This window comes from Grampus griseus (assembly GCF_964374135.1).
Source record: "Grampus griseus genome assembly, chromosome: 15".
Taxonomy (NCBI): Eukaryota; Metazoa; Chordata; class Mammalia; order Artiodactyla; family Delphinidae; genus Grampus; species Grampus griseus.
The window spans coordinates 59,801,841-59,825,849 of record NC_139009.1 but is presented as its reverse complement, the minus strand read 5'-3'; the positions used below and the strand labels follow the sequence as shown (position 1 = coordinate 59,825,849).

The 24,009-nt window shown below is 39.5% G+C and overlaps 1 protein-coding gene and 1 long non-coding RNA gene across 7 annotated transcripts in view; one reads left to right on the top strand and one right to left on the bottom strand.

The window, feature by feature from the left end:
- The first annotated feature begins 16,593 nt into the window (after positions 1 to 16,593).
- Positions 16,594 to 17,011, top strand: LOC309833736. Its single transcript, XR_014297803.1, has 2 exons — positions 16,594 to 16,707; positions 16,924 to 17,011. It is a non-coding gene; the product is annotated as an uncharacterized lncRNA (long non-coding RNA).
- A 4,361-nt stretch (positions 17,012 to 21,372) lies between these two features.
- Positions 21,373 to 24,009, bottom strand: part of ZNF638 (zinc finger protein 638) — a 147,609-nt gene continuing 144,972 nt past the window's right edge. For all 6 annotated transcript variants that reach the window (XM_082672553.1, XM_082672556.1, XM_082672554.1 and 3 more), the window contains 2 exons: positions 23,189 to 23,307; positions 21,373 to 21,686 (listed from right to left, as the gene is read on the bottom strand). In XM_082672553.1, coding sequence (XP_082528679.1) covers positions 21,621 to 21,686; positions 23,189 to 23,307 — 185 coding nt within the window. In that variant the 3' untranslated portion in view covers positions 21,373 to 21,620. The remainder of the gene's footprint in view (positions 21,687 to 23,188; positions 23,308 to 24,009) is intronic.

Sequence of the window (24,009 nt, the reverse complement as noted above, 5' to 3'; positions counted from 1 at the left end):
CCAGGGCGATGACTGGTTTTCAAGGCTCATACCCTGTGATTTCAGTAGGACTCTGTCTTTCCACAACACTCTCTATTAACCAGCCTCCCTCAAACCCAGGGAACCCACTTAACTCCTTGATCCTGGCAAATCCCCACCCTTCCCAAGAGCTTTCTTTTTATAGTCAGCTTAGGAATATAGTTGGCTTGAGAAAAACAGAACTGAGCCAAAGGTCCTACTGAGACAACGGAACAAACCATGCTGCACTACTTCCCATCCAGTCACAGTACTTCGCAGTTGCTCTTCTCTCTTGCCCAATCATTGCCCAATATCTGATCCAGAGATCATGTTCTATTAGCACCCCTAACATTTGAGGACACTTTATCCTCCAAGGCGGATAAGCCTAGGCTCTGAGATCAATCTTTACTAATATTCAAGTCCCTTAGTGGTTTTAGAATTGGGTACTTATCAGAGCATCCTTAGTTTGTCACACCCAGCATATAAAATAATAGGAGAAATAGAGATTTTAAAAAAAGAATCACCTGCTATAGTCTCCACCTCTGTATCTGGTAACAAGGCCTATGTTGATAATCAAGTTTAATTTTTCCATTACTCATTCCATCTTCTGCATAACCCTCTGCCAGCAGGAACGCTGGGCAGATTTGAGTCCTTGCTGGTCCTGTCTTTATCAGATTGCCACAGTTTTCCATTGACCAGGGCTATTGGGCAAGTGAGTCGTAAGAGGCACACTCCCATGAAACTCAGTTTCCCCCAGTAAACAGGACCAATTATCCAGTCAGGTACAATGATCTCTTTCCCTTCCCGTTCGTCCAGTGGCATGAGGAACCCCAAAAGGTGAAAGGGCAGTCTCAGCTTTCAATTCATTCTGGTGTATGCATTCTTCTCTTAGGTACTTCCAAAAAGACTGAGGCCAGGGTCACAAAGATGGGAAATAAAAATCCTTCAAGTGGGTTAGTGGATATAATAGTGAGAGGGAACACCCACACCTCCACTGCTTAGTTCCCAAACCTATGCATTCTGGCCATGGGGGAGATGGTACCACATATTGGCCTCTGTCTAAAGTATATAAAGCGGGCTTCCCTGGTGACGCAGTGGTTAAGAATCCGCCTGCTAATGCAGGGGACATGGGTTCGAGCCCTGGACCGGGAAGATCCCACATGCTGTGGAGCAACTAAGCCCGTGCACCACAGCTACTGAGCCTGTGCTCTAGAGCCCATGAGCCACAACTACTGAAGCCCACGCGCCTACAGCCCATGCTCCACAACAAGAGAAGCCACCGCAATGAGAAGCATGAGCACTGCAACGAAGAGTAGCCCTGCTCACTGCAACTAGAGAAAGCCTGCGCGCAGCAAAAAAGACCCAATGCAGCCAAAAGTAAAAAATACATAAAATAAAAGGCTACAAACTGCAAAAAAAGAAAAAAATAAAGTATATAAAGCATCTGCAGTACAACACCCATACTTTCTCCAATTTGTGCCATAACTACTCTAGCAGATCATTCCACCTATCAGCCACCTGCTTCTGGGTTATGGAGCACACAGTAAAACTTGTGAAGTCTGTGGGCATGAGCCCATGGCCCACATGTCCATTTACCAAAAAATGTATCTCCTTGTCAAAGTGAGGTTGAATGCTATTCCATGGTGATGGATAAATCCATCCATAAGTCCACAAATGTGGTACTATCAGAAGCCCTGAGTTCAGGGAAGACAAATCCAGACCCAAAACGTGTAAATCCCTGGTGAGGACAAAGCATTGTACCCTCCATGATGCGAGGGGCTGAATACAGTCAACCAGCTACCCAGTGGCTGGCAGGATCTGAGGGGAATGTGTCATATCGAGGTTCCTCACCCTTACCTTCTCTATGACACCAGATGAGGAACAACTTCAAAGCTGCCGTAGAGGTCTTCTGGTTCTCCATGGCTGTTGTTTTTTTTTGTTGCTGTTTGTTTGGTTTTTTTGGCCATGCCTCATGGCATGTGGGATCTTAGTTCCCCGACCAGGGATCAAACCCGTGCCCCCTGCAGCGAAAGCCCGGAATCTTTACTACTGGACAGCCAGGGAAGTCCCTCCATGCTTGTTTTAATTGTATGCTTATAACTTTTCTCTTTTTCTCTAAATATGCTAACTGGGGCCATAGGAAACCAGGTAAATCTAGAAGCTTTATGAGCACTATTGTTGTCACAGTGACTAAAGTGCCACAGATACTTCGTCTTCCAAAGCCTGCCCTTAAACTTCATTCCTTGATACCACTGGTGATAATTGGAATAATTGTGATGATACTGCATACCAGATTACCATGTCCTATTCACCCCTGGCAAAGAGGTTACGTATTACTTGAATATATGACCAATGCAACCCCAGAATCCAATTTTTAAAAATTTTCACTTTGAAATAATTATGGATTCACAGGAAGTTGCAAAGAAATGTACAGGGAAGTTCTGTGCACCCTTCCACCAACTCCCCCAATGTTAATATTTTAAGCGACCATAGAACTACATGAAAATCAACAAGTGGTATCAGTACAACCCATAAAACCTTTTCAATTTCACCAGTTATATATGCACTCACTTGTATGTGCATATAGCGCTATACAATTTTGTTACGTGTAGCCTTGCATAGCCACCACCATGATCAAGATAATCAATTGTACTATCAAAGACTATTTCATGTTACCCCTTTATAGTTACACCCATCCTCTCTCCCATTCTTAATCCTTGTCAATAACTAATCTGTTCTCCATCTTTATTAACTATTTATGAATGCTACATAAATGGAACCATGTGGCATGTATCCTTTTGAGACTGGCTTTTTTCACTCAGCATAATTTCCTTGAGGTTCATCCAAGTTGTTCTGAGCAACAATGGCTTGTTTTTAGGTGTTAAAGAGTATTTCATAGTATGGATTGACCACAGTTTGTTTAACTATTCACCCACTGAAGGGTATTTCAGCAGCTTCCCTTTTGGGACTATTACAAATAAAGCTACTATGAATATTTGTGTACAAGTTCTTGTGTAAAAATAAATCTTCGTTTCTCTGGGATAAATGCCCAAGAGTACAAATGCTGGGTCATATGGTAAGTTCATTTTTAGTTTCAAAAGAATCTGTCTAACTATTTTCCGGAGTGGTTGTGCTGGTGAGCAATGTATGAGCAACCAAGTTTGTCCGATTCCTTGCCAGCATTTGGTATTATCACTGTTTTCCATTTTAACTATTCTCATACTTGTGTAGTGATACCTTGTGATTTTAATTTGCATTTCACTAACAGCTAATGATGTTGAATGTCTTTTCATGTGTTTATATGTGATCTGTATATCCTCTTTGGATATACAAAGAGGATTTGTTGCTGATTTTCGATTGGATTTTTTTTAATTTTAAGTTTTGAGACTTTTTTACTTTTTTAAATTTTTTGGCCACACCGTGCGGCATGTAGGGTCTTAGTTCCCTGACCAGGGATCGAACTTGCCCCTGCAGGGGAAGAGCAGAGTCCTAACCTCTGGACAGCCAGGCAAGTCCAAGACTTTATATATTTTAGGTATAAGGCCTTTGTTGGATATGTGACTTGTAAATATTTTCTGCTAGTCTATAATTTGTCTTTACCATCCTTTTAGGTCTTTTGCAAAACAAAAGTTTTCACTTTGATGAAATCCAATTTATCCACTTTTCCTCTTTTGGATTTTACTTTTGGTGTCAAGTCTAAGAACTCTGGCCAAATCCTAGATCCTTAAGATTTTCCTTACACTCTTCTCTGAAAGTTTCATAGTTTTGTGTTTTACATTTAAATCCATGATCCTTTTTGAGTTTTTCATATAAGGTGTGAAGTTTAGGTCGAGGTTCAATTTTTTGCTGATGGATGTCCAATTGCTCCAACACCATTTAATGTAAAGTCTACTCCTATTCCATTGAATTGCCTTTGCTTCTTTGTAAATAATTAATTGGGTATATTTGTGTGGGTCTATTTCCAGGTTTTCTATTCTGTTCCATTGATCTCTGTGTATTTCCTTCTCTTAGTACCATGCTCTCTTGATTACCGCACCTAAATGGTAAGAATTAACATTAGAAAGTGATTTCTTTCCCTTTATTCTTCTCTTTCAAAATGGTTTTGTCTATTCTAGGGCTCTTCCCTTCCCATATAAACTTTATTTATTTGTTGAGATATAGTTGATGTACAATATTGTATAAGTTTCAGGTACACAATGTAGTGATTCACAATATTTAAAGGTTATATTCCATTTATAGTTATGATAAAAATATTGGCTATATTCCCTGTGATGTACAATACATCGTTGTAGCTTACTTATTTTATACATAGTAGTTTGTACCTCTGAATCCCCTACCCCTACTTTACCCCTCCCCCTTCCCTCTCCCCACTGGTAACCACTAGTTTGTTTTCTCTGTGAGTCTGTTTCTTTTTTTGTTACATTCATTAGTTTACTTTATAGATTCCACATAGAAGTGACATCATACAGTATTTGTCTCTCTGTGTCTGACTTATTTCGCTCAGCATTGTGCCCTCCAGGTCCATCCCTGCTGTGGCAAATGGTAAAATTGCATTCTTTTTTTTAATGGATGAGTAATATTCCATTCCTCTATATATTACATACATGGCATAATATATATACACCACATCACCTTTACCCATTCATCTGTTGATGGGCATTACGTTGCTTCCATATCTTGGCTATTGTTAATGATTTTGCTATGAACATTGGGGTGCATGTATCTTTTTGAATCAGTGTTTTCATTTTTTTCTAATATGTATCCAGGAGTGGAATCGCTGGATCATATGGTAGTTCCAATTTTTAGTTTTTTTGAGAAACCTCCCTACTGTTTTCCACAGTGGCTGCACCAATTTATATTCCCACCAACAGTGTATGAGGGTTCCCTTTTCTCCACATCCTCTCCAACATTTGCTATTTGTAGACTTTTTAATGATAGCTATTCTGACAGATGTGAGGTGCTCTCTCATTGTGGTTTTGATTTGCATTTCTCTAATAAGTAGCGAAGTTGAGCATCTTTTCATATGCCTTTTGGCCATCTGTATGTCTTCTTTGGGAAAATGTCTATTCAGGTCTTCTGCTCATTTTTTAATCAGGTTGTTCGGTTGTTTTTTTTTTGATATTGAGTTGTATGAGTTGTTATATATATTGGATATTAACCGCTTATTGGTCATATCATTTGCAAAAATTTTCTCCTGTTCAGGTTGCCTTTTTATTTGTTGATGGTTTCCTTTGCTATGCAAAAGATTTTAAGTTTAATTAGGTCCCATTTGTTTAATTTACTGTTTTTCCCTTTGCCTTAGGAGACAGATCCAAAAAAATATTTCTATGACTAATGTCAAAGAGTGTTCTGCCTATGTTTTCTTCTAGGAGTTTTATGGTTGCAGTCTTACATTTAGGTCTTTAATCCATTTTGAGTTTTATTTTGTATATGGTGCTAGAGAATGTTCTGATTTCATTTTTTTACATGTAGGTATCCAGATTTCCCAGTACCACTTACTGAAGAGACTGTCTTTTCTCCACTGTATATTGTCCCCTCTGTCATAGATTGTCATAATCCAGTGTGTGGGTTTATTTCTGGGCTCTCTATTCTGTTCCATTGATCTATGTCTCTGTTTTATTTTTTCCTCCCAATACCATACTTTTTTTCCTTTTAAGATTTTTTAAAAATTTTTATTTATTTATTTATATTTTGGCTGCATTGGGTCTTTGTTGCTGTGCACGGGCTTTCTCTAGTTGTGGTGAGCGGGGGCTATTCTTCATTGTGGTGCGCGGGCTTCTCATTGCAGTGGCTTCTCTTGTTGCAGAGCATGGGCTCTAGGCATGCGGGCTTCAGTAGTTGTGGCTTGCGGGCCCAGTAGTTGTAGCTTCTGGGCTTGAGCATAGGCTTAGTAGTTGTGGCGCATGGGCTTAGTTGCTCCGTGGCATGTGGGATCTTCCCGGACCAGGGCTTGAACCCATGTCCCCTGCATCGGCAGGCAGATTCTTAACCACTGCGCCACCAGGGAAGCCCTAAGATTTTTTTTTTTGGATGTGGACCATTTTTAAAGTCTTTATTGAATTTGTTACAACATTGCTTCTGTTTTATGTTTTGGTTTTTTGGCCACAAGGCATGTGGGATCTTAGCTCCCACTAAGATTGAACCCACACCCCCTGCATTGGAAGGCGAAGTCTTAACCACAGGACCACCAGGGAAGTCCCAGTACCATACTGTTTGACTACTGTAGCTTTGTAGTATAGTCTGAAGTCAGCAAGCATGATTCCTCCAGCTCTGTTCTTCTTTTCAAGATTATTTTGGCTATTTAGGGTCTTTTGTGTTTCTATACAAATTTTAAAATTATTTGTTCTATTTCTGTGAAAAATGCCCTTGGTATTTTGATAGGTATTGCATGGCATCTGTAGATTATCCTGGGTAGTATTGCCATTTTAACAATATTAGTTCTTCCATTCCATAAACACAGTTTATCTTTCCATCTGTTTGTGTAGTCTTCAATTTCTTTTGTCAGTATCTTACAGTTTTCTGAGTACAGGTCTTTTACCTCCTTAGGTAGGTTTATTCCTAGATATTTTATTCTTTTTGATATGATTGTAAATGGAATTTTTCCTTAATTTCTCTTTCATAGTTTATTGTTAGTGTATGGAAATGCAACATATTTCTGTATATTAATTTTGTATCCTGAAACTTTACCAAATTCATTGATGAGCTCTAGTAGTTTTTTGGTGGCGTCTTTAGGATTTTCTATGTATAGTATCATGTCATCTGCAAACAGTGACAGTTTTACTTCTTCCTTTCCAATCTGGATTTCTTTTATTTCTTCTTCTTGTCTGATTTCTGTGGCTAGGACTTCTAATACTATGCTGAATAAAAGTGGCAAGAGTGGGTCTCCTTGTCTTGTTCCTGATCTTAGAGGAAATGCTCTCAGCTTTTCACTGTTGAGTATGATGGGCTTGTCATATATGGCCTTTCCTATGTTGGAGTATATTCCCTCTATGCTCACTTTCTGGAGAGTTTTTATCATAAATGGATGTTGAATTTTATCAAAAGCTTTTTTCTGCAACTATTAAGATGATCATATGGTTTTTATTCTTCAATTTGTGAATGTGGTGAATCACATTGATTGACTTGTAGGATATTGAAAAATTCTTCCATTCCTGGAATAAATCCTACTTGATTATGTGTATATGATCCTCTTAATGTATTGTTGGATTTGGTTTGCTAATATTTTGTTGAGGATTTCTGTATCTATGTTCATCAGTGATAGTGGCCTGTAATGTTCTTTTTTATTACAATTTATTTATTTATTTATTCATTTATTTTTTTTTGGCTGTGTTGGGTCTCCATTGCTGTGCATGGTCTTCCTCTAGTTGCAGGGTGAGCGGGGGCTACTCTTCGTTGTGGTGCAAGGGCTTCTCATTGCGGTGGCTTCTCTTGTTGCAGAGCAGGGCTCTAGGCGAGTGGGCTTCAGTAATTGTGGCACACAGGCTCAGTAGTTGTGGCGCATGGGCTTAGTTGCTCCACAGCATGTGGGATCCTCCTGGACCAGGGCTCAAACACGTGTCCCCTGCATTGGCAGGCAGATTCTTAACCACTGCGCCACCAGGGAAGTCCCTACTTTTCTTTTTTTGTGGTATCTTTGTCTGGTTTTAGTATTGGGGGGGGTGATGCTAGTCCCATAGAATGCATTCAGAAGCATTTCTTCTTCTGCAATTTTTTGGAATAGTTTGAGAAGGATAGATGTTAACTCTTCTCTAAATGTTTGATAGAATTCACTTGTGAAGCCATCTGGTCCTGGACTTTTGTCTGTTGGGAGTTATTTGTTTTTGTTTTACTGTTTCAATTTCATTACTGGTAGTTGATCTCTTCATATTTTCTATTTCTTCCTGGTTCAGTCTTGGGAAATTGTACATCACCAGACATTTGTCCATTTCTTCTAGATTGACCATTTTATTGGCATAGTTATTCATATCAGTCTGATTCTTTGCCTTTCTGTGGTGTTGGTTTTAACTTCTCCTTTTTCATTTCTGATTTTTTTTTTTTAATTTGGGCTTTCTCTCTCTCTCTTTCATGAGTATGGCTAAAGGTTTATCAATTTTGTTTATTTTTTCAAAGAAACAGCTCTTAGTTTCATTGATCTTTTCTACTGTTTTTAAAGTCTCTATTTCATTTATTTTTGCTCTGATCTTTGATTTCTTTCCTTCTACTAACTTTGGGTTTTGTTTGTTCTTCTTTTTCTATGCTCCTTTAGGTGTAAGGTTAGGTTGTTTGAGATTTTTTCTTATTTCCTGAGGTATGCTTGTATCACTATAAACTTCCTTCTTACAACTGCTTTTGCTGCATCCTATAGATTTTGGATGGTTATGTTTTTATTTGTCTTCAGGTATTTTTTAATTTCCTCTTTGATTTCTTCAGTGAGCCATTGGTTGTTTTGTAGCATATTGTTTAGCCTCCATGTGTTTGTGTTTTTTGGCAGTTTTTTTCTTGTAGTTGATTTCTAGTCTCACAGCATTGTGGTCAGAAAAGATGCGTGATATGCTTTCAATTTTCTTAAAAATTACCAAGAATGTGATGTGAGCTATCCTGGAGAATGTTCCATGTGCATTTGAAAAGAATGTGTATTCTGCTGCTTTTGGATGAAATGTCCTACATACAGCTATTAAGTCCATCTGACTTAATGTGTCATTTAAGGCCTGTGTTTCCTTATTGATTTTCTGTCTGGGTGATCTGTCCATTGATGTAAGTGGGGTGTTAAAGTCCCCTACTACTATTTTTACTGTTGTTTTTTCCCTTTGTGTCTGTTAGTATTTGCTTTGTGTTAATATGTTGGGTGCATATATATTTACAATTGTTATACTTTCTTCTTGAATTGATCCATTGATCATTATGCAAGGCCCTTCTTTGTCTCTTGTAACAGTCTTTATTTAAAAGTCTATTTTGTCTGATGTAACTATTGCTACCCAGGCCTTCTTTTGATTTCCATTTGCATTGAATACCCTTTTCCATCCCCTCACTTTTAGTGTGTGTCTTTAGATCTGAAATGAGTCTCTTGCATGCAGCATATATACATGCACTTGATGTTGTCCCAGAGGTCTCTTAAAACTGTCCTCATTTCTTTTCATTCTTTTTTCTGTTCAGCAGCAGTGATTTCTACTACTCTGTCTTCCACTCACTGATCCATTCCTCTGTATCATTTAGTCTACTGTTGATTCCTTCTAATATATTTTTCATTTATGATTGTATTCTTCATTTCTGTTTGGTTGTTCTTTATATTTTCAAACTCTGTTAAAAAAAATTCTAACATCTCACTCTGTGCATCCATTCTTCTCCTGAGTTCTTTGATCATCTTTATGATCACCACCTTAAACTCTTTCTTGGGTAGATTGCTTATCTCCACTTAGTCCTTCTTTGGGTTTTATCTTGTTTCTTCCTTTGGAACATGTTCCTGTTGCCTCGTTTTGCCTAAGTTGCTGTTTTTATTTTTATGTATGTGGTAGATTGGTTACATTTCCTAACCTTGGAGAAGGGGTCTTTTGTAGGAGATGTCCTCTGCTTCCCAGCAGCACACTCCCCTCTTGTCACCAGAGCTATATGCTCTAGGGGTTCCCTGTATGAGGGCCATGTGGGCCTTTCTGGTGTCTGCCCCCAGTTGGCAGAGTTGGGACCTGGGATCTCTGGTTAGAGGGCCCGGGGGTCCCAAGTCTAGTGCCTGCACAGTGGTGTGTGGGGTGGTGTCCTGGGCCCTCTGGTGGGCAGTGCCATGTCCAGGGACAGCTGTGGGTTCAGGGGGTGGTGAGGCAGCCTGTCTGCTAGAGGATGAAGCTATGTCCATACACAGTTGCTTGGCCTGAGACATCCCTACACTGGTGCCTACAGGCTGTTGGGTCAGGGTGGGGCTTTGTCCTGGGGCTAAAAAGCTAGAGGGAGGATTCCAAAATGGCACATGCCAGCACTAGTGTCCATGTGGTAGAATGAGCTCCCCAAAATGGCTGCCACCAGTGCCTATGTCCCCACTGTGAGCTGCAGTTGCCTCCTGTCTCTCTGGGAGACTGTCCAAGATCAGCAGGTAGGTCTGACCTAGGCTCCTATCAAATTACTCCTTCTGCCCGGGGTCATGGAGCATGTGAGATTTTGTGTGCACCCTTTAAGGGTGAAGTCTCTATTTCTCCCAGCCCCCTGGAACACCCTAAAGTAAGTCCCACTGGCCTGCAAAGCCAAATGCTCTGGGGGCTTGTTTTCCCAGTGCAGGACCCCCAGGATGGGGAGCCTATTGTGGGGCTTCAACCTCTCACTCCCTTGGAAGAACCTCTGCCATTGTAGTTATTCTCCCCTTTGTAGCTTGCCCAACTAGGGTTACAGGGCTTGACTACATCACATCTCTGCCCCTCCTACCCATCTTGTGGTTACTTCTTTATATCTTTAGTTGTAGATTTTTTCGGGTAGGTTCTGGTCTTTTTCACCAATGGTTGTTCTGCAAATATTTGTGATTTTGGTGTGCCCAAGAGAGGTGAACTCAGGGTGTTTCTACTCCAGCACCTTGGCCAATTCCCCTCCACTGTTTCAGCTTTATGTGTCCCATATATAAGGGTAGAATAAGCTTGTACATGTCTACAAAAATAAACAACTTACTGGGATTTTGACAGGAATTGCATTAACCTATAGAACAATTTTGGGGAGAATTAACATCTTAACTGTGTTGAACTTTTCAATCCATGAACATAATCATCTATTTATTTAGGTCTCCCTTAATTTCTTTCACCAGCATTTTATAATTTTCATAATATAGATCCTGTACATGTTTTGGTACATTTACACCTAAGTAATTTTCTTTGGAGCAATTGTAACTGGTACTGAATTTGAAAAAAAATTTTGGTTTCTACTTATTTATTGTCAGTATATAGAAAATACAATTCATTTTTGTATTGCTCTTATATCTTACTGAACTCATATAAGAGTTCTAGAAGTTTTGTTGCAGATTCCGTGGAGTTTTCTATGTAGACAATCATATCATCTGCAGATAGCAATAGTTTTATTTCTTCTTTCTGATTTTTCTTTCTTGCAGTGGCTACAATTTATAATACTATGTTAAATAACAGAAGTGAGAGTGGACATCCTTTCATTGCTTGGGATCTGAGAGGGAGAGCATTGTCTTTCAATGTTAAGTGTGATGCTAGCTGTAGATTTTGGGGGATAGAGCCTCTTTATGAGATTGAGGAAGTTCCCATCTATTTTTAGTGTACTGAGAGGTTTTTTTGTTTGTCTATTTAACCATGAATGTGTGTTGAATTTTGTCAAATGTCTTTTCTGAATCAAAAGCTATCATCTGGCTTTTTCCTTCCTTAGCCAGTTGATATGGTGGATTACATTGATGAGTTTCCAATATTGAACCAGCCTTGCATATCTAGAATAAATCCCTCAAATGATGGGCAGGAAGTATTCCTTCTTCTACTTTCTGGAAGAAATTGTATAAAGTAATTCTTTGAACGTTTCAAAGAATTCTTCAGTGAAACCATCTGGGCCTGGAGTTATCTTTTTTGAGAGTGTTTTGATTATAAATTCAATTTTAGGATTATTCAGGTTCTCTACCTTCATCTTTGCTTAGTTTTGGTAACTTGTGATTTTCAAGGGACTTGTCCATTTCTTCCAAGTTGTCGAATTTGAGCAGAGATTATTCATAGTATTCCTTTATTCTTCTTCTAATAGCTGCAGTGTCTGTTGTGCTATTTCCTTTTTCATTCCCAGTATTAGTATCCATGTCTTCTTTTTGTGAATCTTGCTGAGGTTCATCAATTTTATTGATTTTTTTGAGGGACTAGCTTTGTTTCATTCATTTTTCCCTCTCATTTTCCTCTTTTCAATTTTATTAATTTCTGCTTTATCATTTCCTTCTGATTACATTGGGTCTCACTTGCTCCTTTTTCTAGCTTCTTGAGCTATGAACTTATTTCTTCTACAAAGCAAGCACTTAAATATTCCTCAGTACTTCACTAGCTGTAGCCCACAAATTTTGATGTCTTCATCTTCATTCCTGTTTTTTCCCTTTGAAACGTCATCTTTGACCCATGGATTATTTATAAGTGTGCTGTTTAATTTCCAAGTGTTTTGTGATTTTCCTATTGTCATTCTGTTGTTGATTTCTGTTTGATTCCATTATGGTCAAAATACATATTCTGTATTATTCTAATTGTTTTAAATATGTCAAGGTTTGTTTTATGGTCCAGATTATGGTCTGTAATGCACATTCTATACTTGCTTGAAAACGTGTATTCTGCTGTTGCTGGGTGTTCTAGAAATGCCAATTAGATCCTGTTGATTTGACGATTTTCTTCAGTTCTTCTGTATGCTTGATGATTTTCTCTCTAGCAATTCTATCAATTGGTGAGAGGTACTGAAGTCCCCAAGTATAACTGATTTTTCTATTTCTCCTTTTAGCTCTATCAGTTCTTCCTTCATGTATTTTGAAGCTTTGTTGCTTGGTGTTTAAACATTTAGGATTGTTACATCTTCTTGGTGGACTGATCTTTTTATTGTCATGTAATGTTTCTCATTGTCTCTAGTAATAAACTTTGAAGTATAATTTATCTGACATTAATATAACCAGTTAAAAAATTAATGTTAGCCCAGTTTTGAAGGACAGTTTCCTAGAGCCACTTGTGGTACCAATTATTCTATCAATCTAGGTCTCATTAAGAAATAGCACACTGATATTAGGATAACTTGAGGAAGGTTTAATAAAGAGACTATTGACAAAGTGTGCAGGCTATAGGGTAGTTCAACACCCTAGGATGAGTAACAGTAGTTACTAGTTACTGGAACCTAAAAGGAGAGAATCCTATAAAGAATGCAGCCTTGATTAAAATGTTGATTCCTAGTTGAAGAACAAAGCCAGACTGAGGTAATCCTGCAGAGAGAAAGCCAGGAGAAATACTCTGACCTCACTTACTCTGTTCGATCTCCTGCCCTGGCTTCTCATTCAAAACCACACAGAAGTGGACAGGCAATGGATGCTGTCCACATAGGTTAGCCTCCTGGGGCAGAAAGCAGGGTGGGAAAGGGTAGGGAGTGGATCTGGTAGGACAAACAGAAAATATCTAACAGTTCCTTACCTGAAGGACCCTGAAATTTTCTCTTGGATTTACCTCTAGGTTTTTAAGACTCAAATTCTAAAGAGAGGATAATAACTAGAACTAACTAAAAATGGAAGTGGCCACAGTGGGAGCACCCAGGCCCTAGAAGTACTCCTTGAATGGACAGCCATTCCATTGCGGGAATGCCATGGAGAATTTTGAGCATCTGAAGACTGGCCTTGGTGACCTATTATGTCCCCCCAGCACTGAGATTTTGCTGCCAAGACGGCTGCAACAAAACAGCCTAAAAAGTATGGAAAGTAGTCAGTGTGGAGGTCCTAACCACTGGCATGAGGAATCAGGTTGGAGTACAGAGGAATAGACTGGGGTTGTCCATAGGACGTGACAGAGGAAGCACTGTGTGTTTGGATGTTTCAAGCAAGGCTGGGGAGATGAAAGGGACAGGAGCCTAGTGGAATCAGCCACAAATCAACAAGGAAATCAGCAGTATCACATTAGACAAAAGATGGAAATTAAACTGTTGCCTTACATCAGCACCAGAGTAGATGGCATGTAAAGGTCAGTGTGTAAATGTGATTTTCCTAAATATGGGATTTCATCTCAAAAGTGTGCATATTTTCCTTTGACAATGGGATAAAGTTCCCAACCTCAACATCTAAAGCTATGAGTTTGAGAGAAAGTTGATAAAACATAAGAAAATGGATTAGCTCTCAGAACTGAAAATCCAGAGGTAGGGTGGCTTCCATGTTGGTTCCCAATGGCAGGACTACTTAGAAGGGAGAAATGAGTGCTTCACAAGCAAGCAACAGCAATCACATGTACAAGCCCTCCTAAGTACCTTTCATTCCCACCTCTAAACCTCACTTCCCCACAACAGCAACTCCTCTCTCTCAGGTCTTGGAGCTACACTATATGTCCATTTAATTGACATGCTGGACAGAAGAGATTGGAATTTTCAAATACTTAGGTGCCAAGCTATTCTACTCAAGGAGAAAGGCCCCAGGTGAACATGAGGAAGGCATGATTTCTGCTTCCTTCAAGCTGTTGGTCACAGGTGCCCCTTTTGGCATGCACAGCCCTCCCTGCTAAGTGTTAATTCAAAGTTTAATGACACAGTGTACTTCTTAAGTAAAAAAGGCCTGAAATACAAGCAAATTACTTAATCAAGGGCTTAAAGAAGGAAAAGAATAGGGAGATTCATAGAGTTCTCTGTTTAATTCAGTTTTCTTATGTTTACGTGTTCCTCAGCTTTCTAACTAATATAGCTTCGAATGTTGCATTAGAAAAACCTGGCTGGGTCACACCTACCAAGAGCCAGCAGCTCACAGCAAAGTATGGGGCCACTTCTATAACTGCAGAGTGATTATACCTCGGTGCCAAAGTTTGAACTTCACCTTTGCAACATTCCTCAGGTATCTTCACCCCTTCCTTCCCTGGCGGGGGCAGCTTACCACAAGGGGTTTTCCTCGGGAAGGTGGTGGCAACAGGTCTGTTGGAGTAGGAGGACTGAAAATAAAAAAGTTCCAGACTACAGGGCCGTCACAGGGTAGATAACACCTGAGTGCAGCTCCCAGTCAGTCCCTGCAGTGGCTGTTATAAGCCAGGCCTCTCTTCTCTGGTCCTTAATACACGACTAGGATCAACTCGGGGGGCCTACACACACCTGGAGTCAAGAGGTTGTCACTGCAACCAAGGCTGGTGAGAGGTGGTGCGTTAATTACACTTCCACCCAAGCCTCTGGCTAGTCTTTTCAAAAAGGCACCAGCATACTCCAGGTGCCCCTCCTGGCCACTCAGAAGCCTTTCTCGGTAAGTCAGGAGAGACTCAGAAGGCTCCAGCTGTTCTACAGGGCTGAGTCACCCCAGATACAGCAGGGCTGCCTCCTCTAGTACACCCCTGCCAGCGGGGAATGCAGCCCCACTGGCAGGGGTGTACTAAAGGCAGGGCAATGGGTATAGTCTATTCCATGAAGGCCAAATTGGGGGGGGGTGTCTATAAAGTACTTAAAAATAATAAAAACTGAGTAAAACTGCTTTTTATCATCATCATTTACTATAGGCAACTCTATACAATATTAGTGATAAAATACCCCACCCCACCAAAGTCTAGAGACCACTCCTACCAGTGGTCTGGAAAAAAATCAAAAATGAAATTAAACGAACCTCAATGTTAATCTAGATGGCAGCATAACTGTTAAAGAACTATTTCCAAGTGACTTGAAAGCCCTATAATTTGAACGTATATCCTTACTAGGATATACTCTAAAGGCAAAACAAAAGCAAAGGTGGAAAAAAAGTTTTTTTAATGTTTATTGGAGTATAGTTGATTCACAATGTTGTGTTAGTTTCAGGTGTACAGCAAAGTGAATCAGCTATATATGTACATATATCCACCCTTTTTTTTTTTTTTTTGTGGTATGCAGGCCACTCACTGTTGTGGCCTCTCCCGTTGCAAAGCACAGGCTCCAGATGCACAGGCCCAGCGGCCATGGCTCACAGGCCCAGCCACTCTGCGGCATGTGGGATCCTCCTGGACCGGGGCACACACCCACGTCCCCTGCATCAGCAGGCGGACTCTCAACCACTGCGCCACCAGGGAAGCCCCTATCCACTCTTTTTTAGACTCCTTTCCCATGTAATCCATTACAGAGTATTGAGTAGAGTTCCCTGTGCTATACAGTAGGCCTTTATTAGTTATCTATTTTACATACAGTAGTGTGTATACGTCAATCCCAATCTCCCAATTTATCTCTCCTCCCCCTTATTTCCTGTTAACCGTAAGTTTTTCTACATCTGTTAACTGTTTTGTAGATAAGTTCATTTGTACCTTTTTAGATTCCACATATAAGCAATATCTTGTCTTTTTCGTGTCTGACTTACTTCACTCAGTATGACAATCTCTAGGTCCATCCATGTTGCTGCAAATGGCATTATTTCATTCTTTTTTTTTTTTTACAGCTGAGTAATATTCCATTATTGTATGTATATATATATATATATATACGCACCACATCTTCTTTATCCATTCCTCTGTTGATGGACATTTACGTTGCTTCCATGTCCTGGCTATTGTAAATAGTGCTGCAATGAACACTGGGGTACACATATCCTTTCAAATTATAGTTTTCTCTGGATATATTCCCAGGAGTGGGACTGCTGGATCATATGGTAGCTCAATTTTTAGTTTTTTAAGGAACCTCCATACTGTTCTCCATAGTGGCTACACCAATTTACATTCCCACCAACAGTGTCGGAGGGTTCCCTTTTCTCCACACCCTCTCCAGCATTTATTGTTTGTAGATTCTTTGACGATGACCATCCCGACGGGTGTGAGGTGACATACCTCATTGTAGTTTTGATTTGCATTTCTCTAATAATTAGTGATGTTGAGCATCTTTCCATGTGCTTTTTGGCAATCTGTATGTCTTCTTTGGAGGAACGTCTATTTAGGTCTTCTGCCCATTTTTGGATTGGGTTGCTTGTTTTTTTGATATTGAGCTGCATGAGCTGTTTGTGTATTTTGGAGATTAATCCCTTGTCGGTTCCTTTGTTTGCAAATATTTTCTCCCATTCTGAGGGTTGTCTTTTCATCTTGTTTATGGTTTCCTTTGGTGTGCAAAAGGTTTCAAGTTTAAATTTTTTTTTTTTTTTTTTTTGCGGTATGCGGGCCTCTCACCGCTGTGGCCTCTCCCGTCGCGGGGCACAGGCTCCGGACGCGCAGGCTCAGCGGCCATGGCTCACAGGCGCAGCCGCTCCACGGCATGTGGGATCTTCCCGGACCGGGGCACGAACCCGCGTCCCCTGCATTGGCAGGCGGACTCTCAACCACTGCGCCACCAGGGAAGCCCTAAAATTTTGTTTTTAATAATCACATTGTTGGTTGTGGTCTTGGTATTGTTATTCTGACTGATGTCCTTGAGAATGAGAATTCCTGACATAGGACAAAGAAAATCTAGACTTAAAAGAGGTAAATAAAAACTTATAAGTCCTGAATTTGAACCAGAAGAATCAGTATGATCATGATGCATTTTATCTTAAAAACAAAACATATACTTCCAAGTTCCAGCCACTGAAGAGCAATAACCAAACAGAAGCAATGTGCACCCTAAGTAGACACTGTTCCTTAAGGAAACGGCTGACTTCAGATTTGGGGCAGGAGGTATACAAGGTGAGCCTGCAACACCTTCATATACAGATAGGAAGGAACCTATTAAAATTAGTTGTGTCATGTTAAAAGGAATGAGGTGTCAAATCAAAAAGGCCAAAAATGGAACAATTTGAGTATCAACGGGCTGATACTGCAAAGGTTTGTAACATCAAATATGTTAAAATTCATGAATTCAAATTAATATTTAAATAAAAAGAATTTATCACGACCAGTGAATGCCAATAAAACAACTTATTTTTTGGGGGAAAAAGGTAAATAAAGGAAAAGCATCAAATATGTATCATGTCTTTTTTTTTTGCGGTACGCGGGCCTCTCACTGTTGTGGCCTCTCCCGTTGTGGAGCACAGGCTCTGGACGCACAGGTTCAGCGGCCATGGCTCACGGGCCCAGCCGCTCCATGGCATGTGGGATCCTCCCAGACCGGGGCACAAACCCGTGTCCCCTGCAACAGCAGGTGGACTCTCAACCACTGCGCCACCAGGGAAGCCCCATATCATGTCTTTTTTACATAAACCATACCCACCGAGTAACCAAACAGCAGATGAGGGGAAGTTCTCTTTTCAGACAAGTATCCTAGTTTATACAAGAAGAAATATAGAATTATAGTATCAGTGTTTCACAATCCCTAATGACCAAGTGCATCAAAGCTCTAAGCATCAACTGCTACCAAAATCCCGAAGAAAACAGGTATTTTGTGCCTCCTGATCAGGAAGACCACAACACGGTCTGAAGCAGTCTTGCCAAAAAGAAAGAAAATTCTGATCAACGTTCTGTATTCAACTATCAATTTATAAGAGGAATGTTAGAATTCCACTGTACAGTTGCAATCAACAAAATCCAGGCTGTGTGAAACCCTTCAGCAGTGCTTCTCAAACTATGTGATGGATCAGTTTATTTTTCACCCCCTAATTTCCAATCTATCACAGACTAATACTTGTAAATATATTTTAAAAAACAAAAAATGCAAAAACATGCAAGCCCAATTTTTAAAATTATTAGATTCAACAAACAGACAAAAAGTCTCTGTCAAACGGCGATAAAGTTTCTAAACACTTTCAACTTCTGTACTAGTACCAGACAGTTCGTGGACTGGCACTAGATCCAAAGACCTCATTTTGAGTGGCATGGCTTTGCAGAACTGAATATCTCATTTCTTCATTAAATAAATTACCAGAAGAGAGTCTATATATTAAAAATAATTTAAAAGACCTACCAAGCCAGCAACAATGTACAGATCTTATTTTGATCTTGATGCAAACATAGTAAAAGAAAACAAAAATCACTTATGAGAGAGTAGAAAATCTGAACTGGATTTTTATTTTTTATTTATTTATTTTGGCTGCACTGGGTCTTCGTTGCTGGGTGCGGGCTTTCTCTAGTTGTGGCGTGACGAGCAGAGGCTACTCTTCGTTGAGGTGCACAGGCTTCTCATTTGTTGTGGCTTCTCTTGCTGCAGAGCATGGGCTCTAGGCGCATGGGCATCAGTAGTTGTGGCACACGGGCTCAGTAGTTGTAGCGCAAGGGCTTAGTTGCTCCGCAGCATGTGGGATCCTCCTGGACCAGGGCTCAAACACGTGTCCCCTGCATTGGCAGGCAGATTCTTAACAACTGCACCACCAGGAAAGTCCCTGGATTTTTATCTAAATAAGGAATATTTTTAATGATATTACTGGTTATTTTAAGAAGAATCCTTATCTTTTAGAAATACATAATGAAACATTTATGGGTAAAATGACATGCTGAGATTTACTTTAAAATAATATGAGAAGTGACGGGGCTTCCCTGGTGGTGCAGTGGTTGAGAGTCCGCCTGCCGATGCAGGGGACACAGGTTCGTGCCCCAGTCCGGGAAGATCCCACATGCCGTGGAGCGGCTAGGCCCGTGAGCCATGGCCACTGAGCCTGTGCATCCAGAGCCTGTGTTCCGCAACGGTAGAGGCCACAACAGTGAGGGGCCCGTGTACCGCAAAAAACAAAAAAGAACATAAAAAATGAGAAGTGAAAAAAGTAAATATATAAATTGATAACTGCACTGATAATTACTCAAACTAGATAATTAGTATATATAAATTACCCTATTCTTTTTCAAATGCTTGATACTTTCTACAATCAAACAATAAAATATTAAAATAAAAATTTAACGTTTTAAAACCTGACTCTCAACACATTTTTTTTCTTTTTAAAGAATTCAGAAGGAGCAGTTTTGGAGAGGCAAACTTCCACAGCATTCTATGCCAGAAAGGGTAAAAGAATCTAAATACCTTTATGGAGGTGTAGAACACAACCTTTTCTTGCTTTGGTGTCTAGATAATGACAGAAACTATGCTGAAATGATAAAAGCTGCAATCCAGTTATATACCTTAACCAACTAGTAAGCAGAAACTGCTATGTAAATGACATTCCATATGTGTAGTGTGAATAAAGGGAAGTAGGTATTTCAAGGTTTTCTGGAAAAGTCTAGAACACTTCTAAGATTATATGCAAAAAAGGTATGTTTATTTAAAAAAACGAAACAAAACAAAACAAACCTAAAAATCTTTTGTATTTGGAGTCCTAATTCCCAGTCTGAAGTGCAAGCAGCAGCAGAGAGGAACATTATTTACTACATACAGTGAACCATCAACATCTGTCACTAGGATAAAACACACAAATCACCTCTACTATACTTTTATGCTTTAAGCAGTTCCTTTTATTTTAATTTAGAATCCCAATGTCCAGATAACTAATTTGAAGGAAGTAAGAGTTTCACATTTAAATTCTTAAGATTAGGGAGTTCCCAGGTGGTCTAGTGGTTAGGACTCGGTGCTTTCACTGCCGTGGTTTGGGTTCAATCCCTGGCTGGGGAACTGAGATCCCACAAGCCACATGGTGTGGCCAAAAATAAAAAAATAAATAAAAATAAATTCTTAAGATTAAACACCAAGGTTGATCCAGGCAAGATTAAAGAAGTTCCTAACTTCTCTGGTTTTAAAAGCTTCAGAAGCAGCCCCAGGAAAAGATTCTTTAAGAGTCTTATTTACTCTACTGGTGTTTTTTTTTTGGGGGGGGGGGCGGGGGGCGGGCTGCACTGCACAGCTTGTGGGATCTCAGTTCCCAGATAAGGGATTGAATCCGGGCCTTGGCAGTGAAAGTGCCAAATCCTAACCACCAGACCATCATGGAACTTCCCTACTCTGCCACCTTAACTTGCCAGCTCCTTATACTCCAACCTTTTAATAGCTCTTCTCCCTCTTAGTACCTCATTCACCTATATGGTTTTAATTACAACAGACTCTTGGCATTCACAAGCCATCCCTCTCCCCACCCTGTTCCTTACTCTGTGGCGTGTAGTATTTTATCATTTTGCTCAGGCTGTGGCTAAGTGTGAACTGAGTGTGCAGTGAGTTTGGTGAGCAACAACAAAAAGATGTTGTGTTCTTCACTCCACTCTTGCTGACTGTGAGCTAACTCTTGTGCTGTGATGGGAGTAAGAGATCTAAAAAAGTAGTTGTTTTTGTTTCCCTCCATTCACCCTCTATTGTTAATTGGTGCATTCTAATCTAAAGAGATAAAGAATCAGATACTAAAAATTCTCAGTCAGTAGGCTTATGTCTGAAGCATGGCCTCATCTAAAACTTTACAGTACAGGGCTGTGTCCAGCACCTAACAATCCAGTGAATTATTTTTTTGTACCTTTACAACTCCCCACAAACATATTAAATAATAATTCAAGTGGTTTAAAAAGCAATTCTTGTGGTCTACAGAAAGTAAAGGCTACTTTGTCTTTGTAGTTTCAAGTTAAAATTAAATGACTTGCTAGGAGCTACCTTAAATGGGTCCTGGCAAAAATAGCAGATGTTACCAGACGCAGAAAAAATGTCTTTCTAAGCCATTAAAAAAGTCAAGCAAGGTTTTACTCAAACCTACCTGAGCCAAACATGCTGTAATTGAATTTTACCCAGAAAAATTGAGAGTTTTAAGAAATCTTTGACCTGTACCAGTTGAAGCAAAGTCAAACACTGTCACGCCTATGATTTCCAGTAACACAAGAAGAATCACCAAACATCCCAAGTCTCAGTGGTTGTAGAGAAGCCTGTCTGCAGAGGCCAGCAAGTCTTTAATAAATCAGCCACAAACACAACATGGTATTTTAAATATACAGTAGGAACATTTATTTTAACACTTCTAAAAGATATTTCTCCATGCCTGATGATTTGATATAAAAATCAAACCCATCATACTTTCCCCTTCAGTCTCTACATCAAGGGCAATCAAAATTTGTACAACATGAATATTTGCTTCTGAAACAAAAATTACAAATTAAGTGATAACAAAAATACACAAATCAACTGGACCCTAAACGAATTTCTAATGAATTTTTTCCCCTTTCCCCCAATCACCTAGAGCTTCTTTCTTCAGCCTCATTCTGCTCCTTTTCCTTTCTTTGCTTGGCCATGAACTTCTGTTAAAAGCAATTCATAATATAAAATATGTATTAGATGTTGCTTTGCTGGGTTACAAATGTATCTAATATATTTCACTGTATTTATAATTTAAAGAGCTTGATCCTACAGAATAAAGATTAGAAACACAGTGCCTTACATTAACATTCCTTCCTTCCATTTGTGAATCATCTGATATTTATGATATACTTATGCATTATCTTGATGCTTGGGGACTCAGTGGTCAAGAAGATAGATAAGGCCCCTTACCTCATGGAGCTGACATTCTAGTAGGGGAAGAGAAACAATAAAAGAATAAACAAGATAATTTAGGGGGTGGTGGTAAGTATTATAAAGGAAAGAAGGACTGTAAAGCAAATGAGATTGACTGCTTTTTGGGTTGGGAGGAGTGTTCTACTTTAGCTAGGTCTTTCTTTGTCAAAGGCCTTTCAGGGAAGCTGTTACTTGAGTTGAGACCTAAAAGATGAGGAAGAATCAGCTATACAAGGGGGGCTGGGAGAGGGCAAAGGAACAGCAATATAAAGGTGCAAAGGCAGCAAAGGGGCCTTTCATGTACGAACAACAAGAGAGCCAAAAAAGCTGAAACACAGTGAGCAATAACAGCGAGGTCAGAGAAGTAGGAAAAAAATCAGATCATGTAGGGCCTTACAGACCCACAATAAGAAGTTTGCATATTATTCCAAGTGTAATATGAAGCCAGTGGAAGATTTCAAGTGGAAAAGTGACATGTTAAGAGCATAGGTAGCACAGCACAATGTTTAAGGGCATAAGCTTAGAATAAAACAAAGGTAGGTTCAAATCCTAAATCTGCCACTAACTAGCTATGTGATCTTGGGGATTAGGTACTCTTTAATCCTGTTTCCTCATCTTCAAAATTGGAACTGATAGCATCTACCTCATAAAATTGATTGGGGGACTGAATAAGCTTCCAGCAAATAACAGCTCAATGAATGTTAGATGAGTGTCTGTGCCACAAATTCAATACAGAGGATATATAAAGCAACTCTCAAATATTCAGGAGGAATCAGAACCACTGTTTCAATTATGGCTAATGATGATTCTCTAGAGTTCTAATCTAAATGTGTCCCAAAGCCATGTACAACTAAAAACAGGGGTGGTAGTAGTGAGGAAATGGATTAAATAAAGTTAAGTGGATTCTTTGGCTAGACAAGTCTGAAACTTTAACATGTTATGTGTCCATGACTCTGCAAGAGGGCATCAGAATATACAGTTTCCCACACTTTAATGGAGTGTCACATGGGACTAGTGATATACAAAATCTACTCTGGCAAACGCTGCCAGAGGAAAAGGAATAAAAACTAGGAGTTACTGGCAAGATACAGTGAAGGACATGAATAGTACTTTGAACTTAAGAGGAATAAACAAACCTTAAAAAGTTCTTCCAAAAGGAAAGAATGTACATTTTGTGTGGACACTTCAGTAGTTTGACTATAATACCACCACCTGAAGATCTGATGAGTTAAAAATAAGAAATATCTACCTCTGTATTTTGCTTATGACGTGTACTCCTGCAGTGATTTGTCATTGCTTTTTCACCTGAGTAGAAGAGGGAACAAATTGGACAGAAGAATCCAGCCTTCGGTACAAGAAAGTCTAAATCTAGAGGACAGGAAGAGAGAGGGGGAAGAGGAAGGAAAAAAATTAACGATAATTTATCTAGAGCTGTGTTAATTTATCTGAACATGATAAACATACTAAGCACAGTATACATTTATGTACAAACATAATACACACTGTTATATATCTAGGGATCAAGAGCAATTAAGCCTCTAATCACAAAACAGAAGTCTTTATTTTTAAACAAATTCTGTAATATTCCAGAGCCTCCAGGAATGGCAGGGAATTCCTTCAGAATAGCAGTTCACTGGAAAAGAATCTGGTAGTCTTTGAAATAAACCTCTTAGGAATCCACTGTTAAAATAAAACAGGGAGAAGAGGCAAAATGATAGTCAACTGTCTGCTTGAGGAATACAATGGGTAAACAAATAAGGTGCCCCTTAGCTCATCTGAGCTGGCCATGAACAAAGTTTGCTAGCTAAGCTTTTCCATCATGTCCTACTCAACTGGAATTTCTGCCTGGGCAAGTATAACTCAATTCTTACCAGAGCAACAAAGAGAGTACATATCCCAGACTTCACGAGTGCAATAAAAATATCTTTGTCAGGTAAAAACACAGCTTAATAAACTGTTCTCAGAAATGCCAGTGTACAAAGCTTGCTAATTTCCACTCTAATCATCTAAGCAAGGTCATTGCATTACTCATCTAAACAACAGAACACTTATTACGGTTCTGAATTTTTA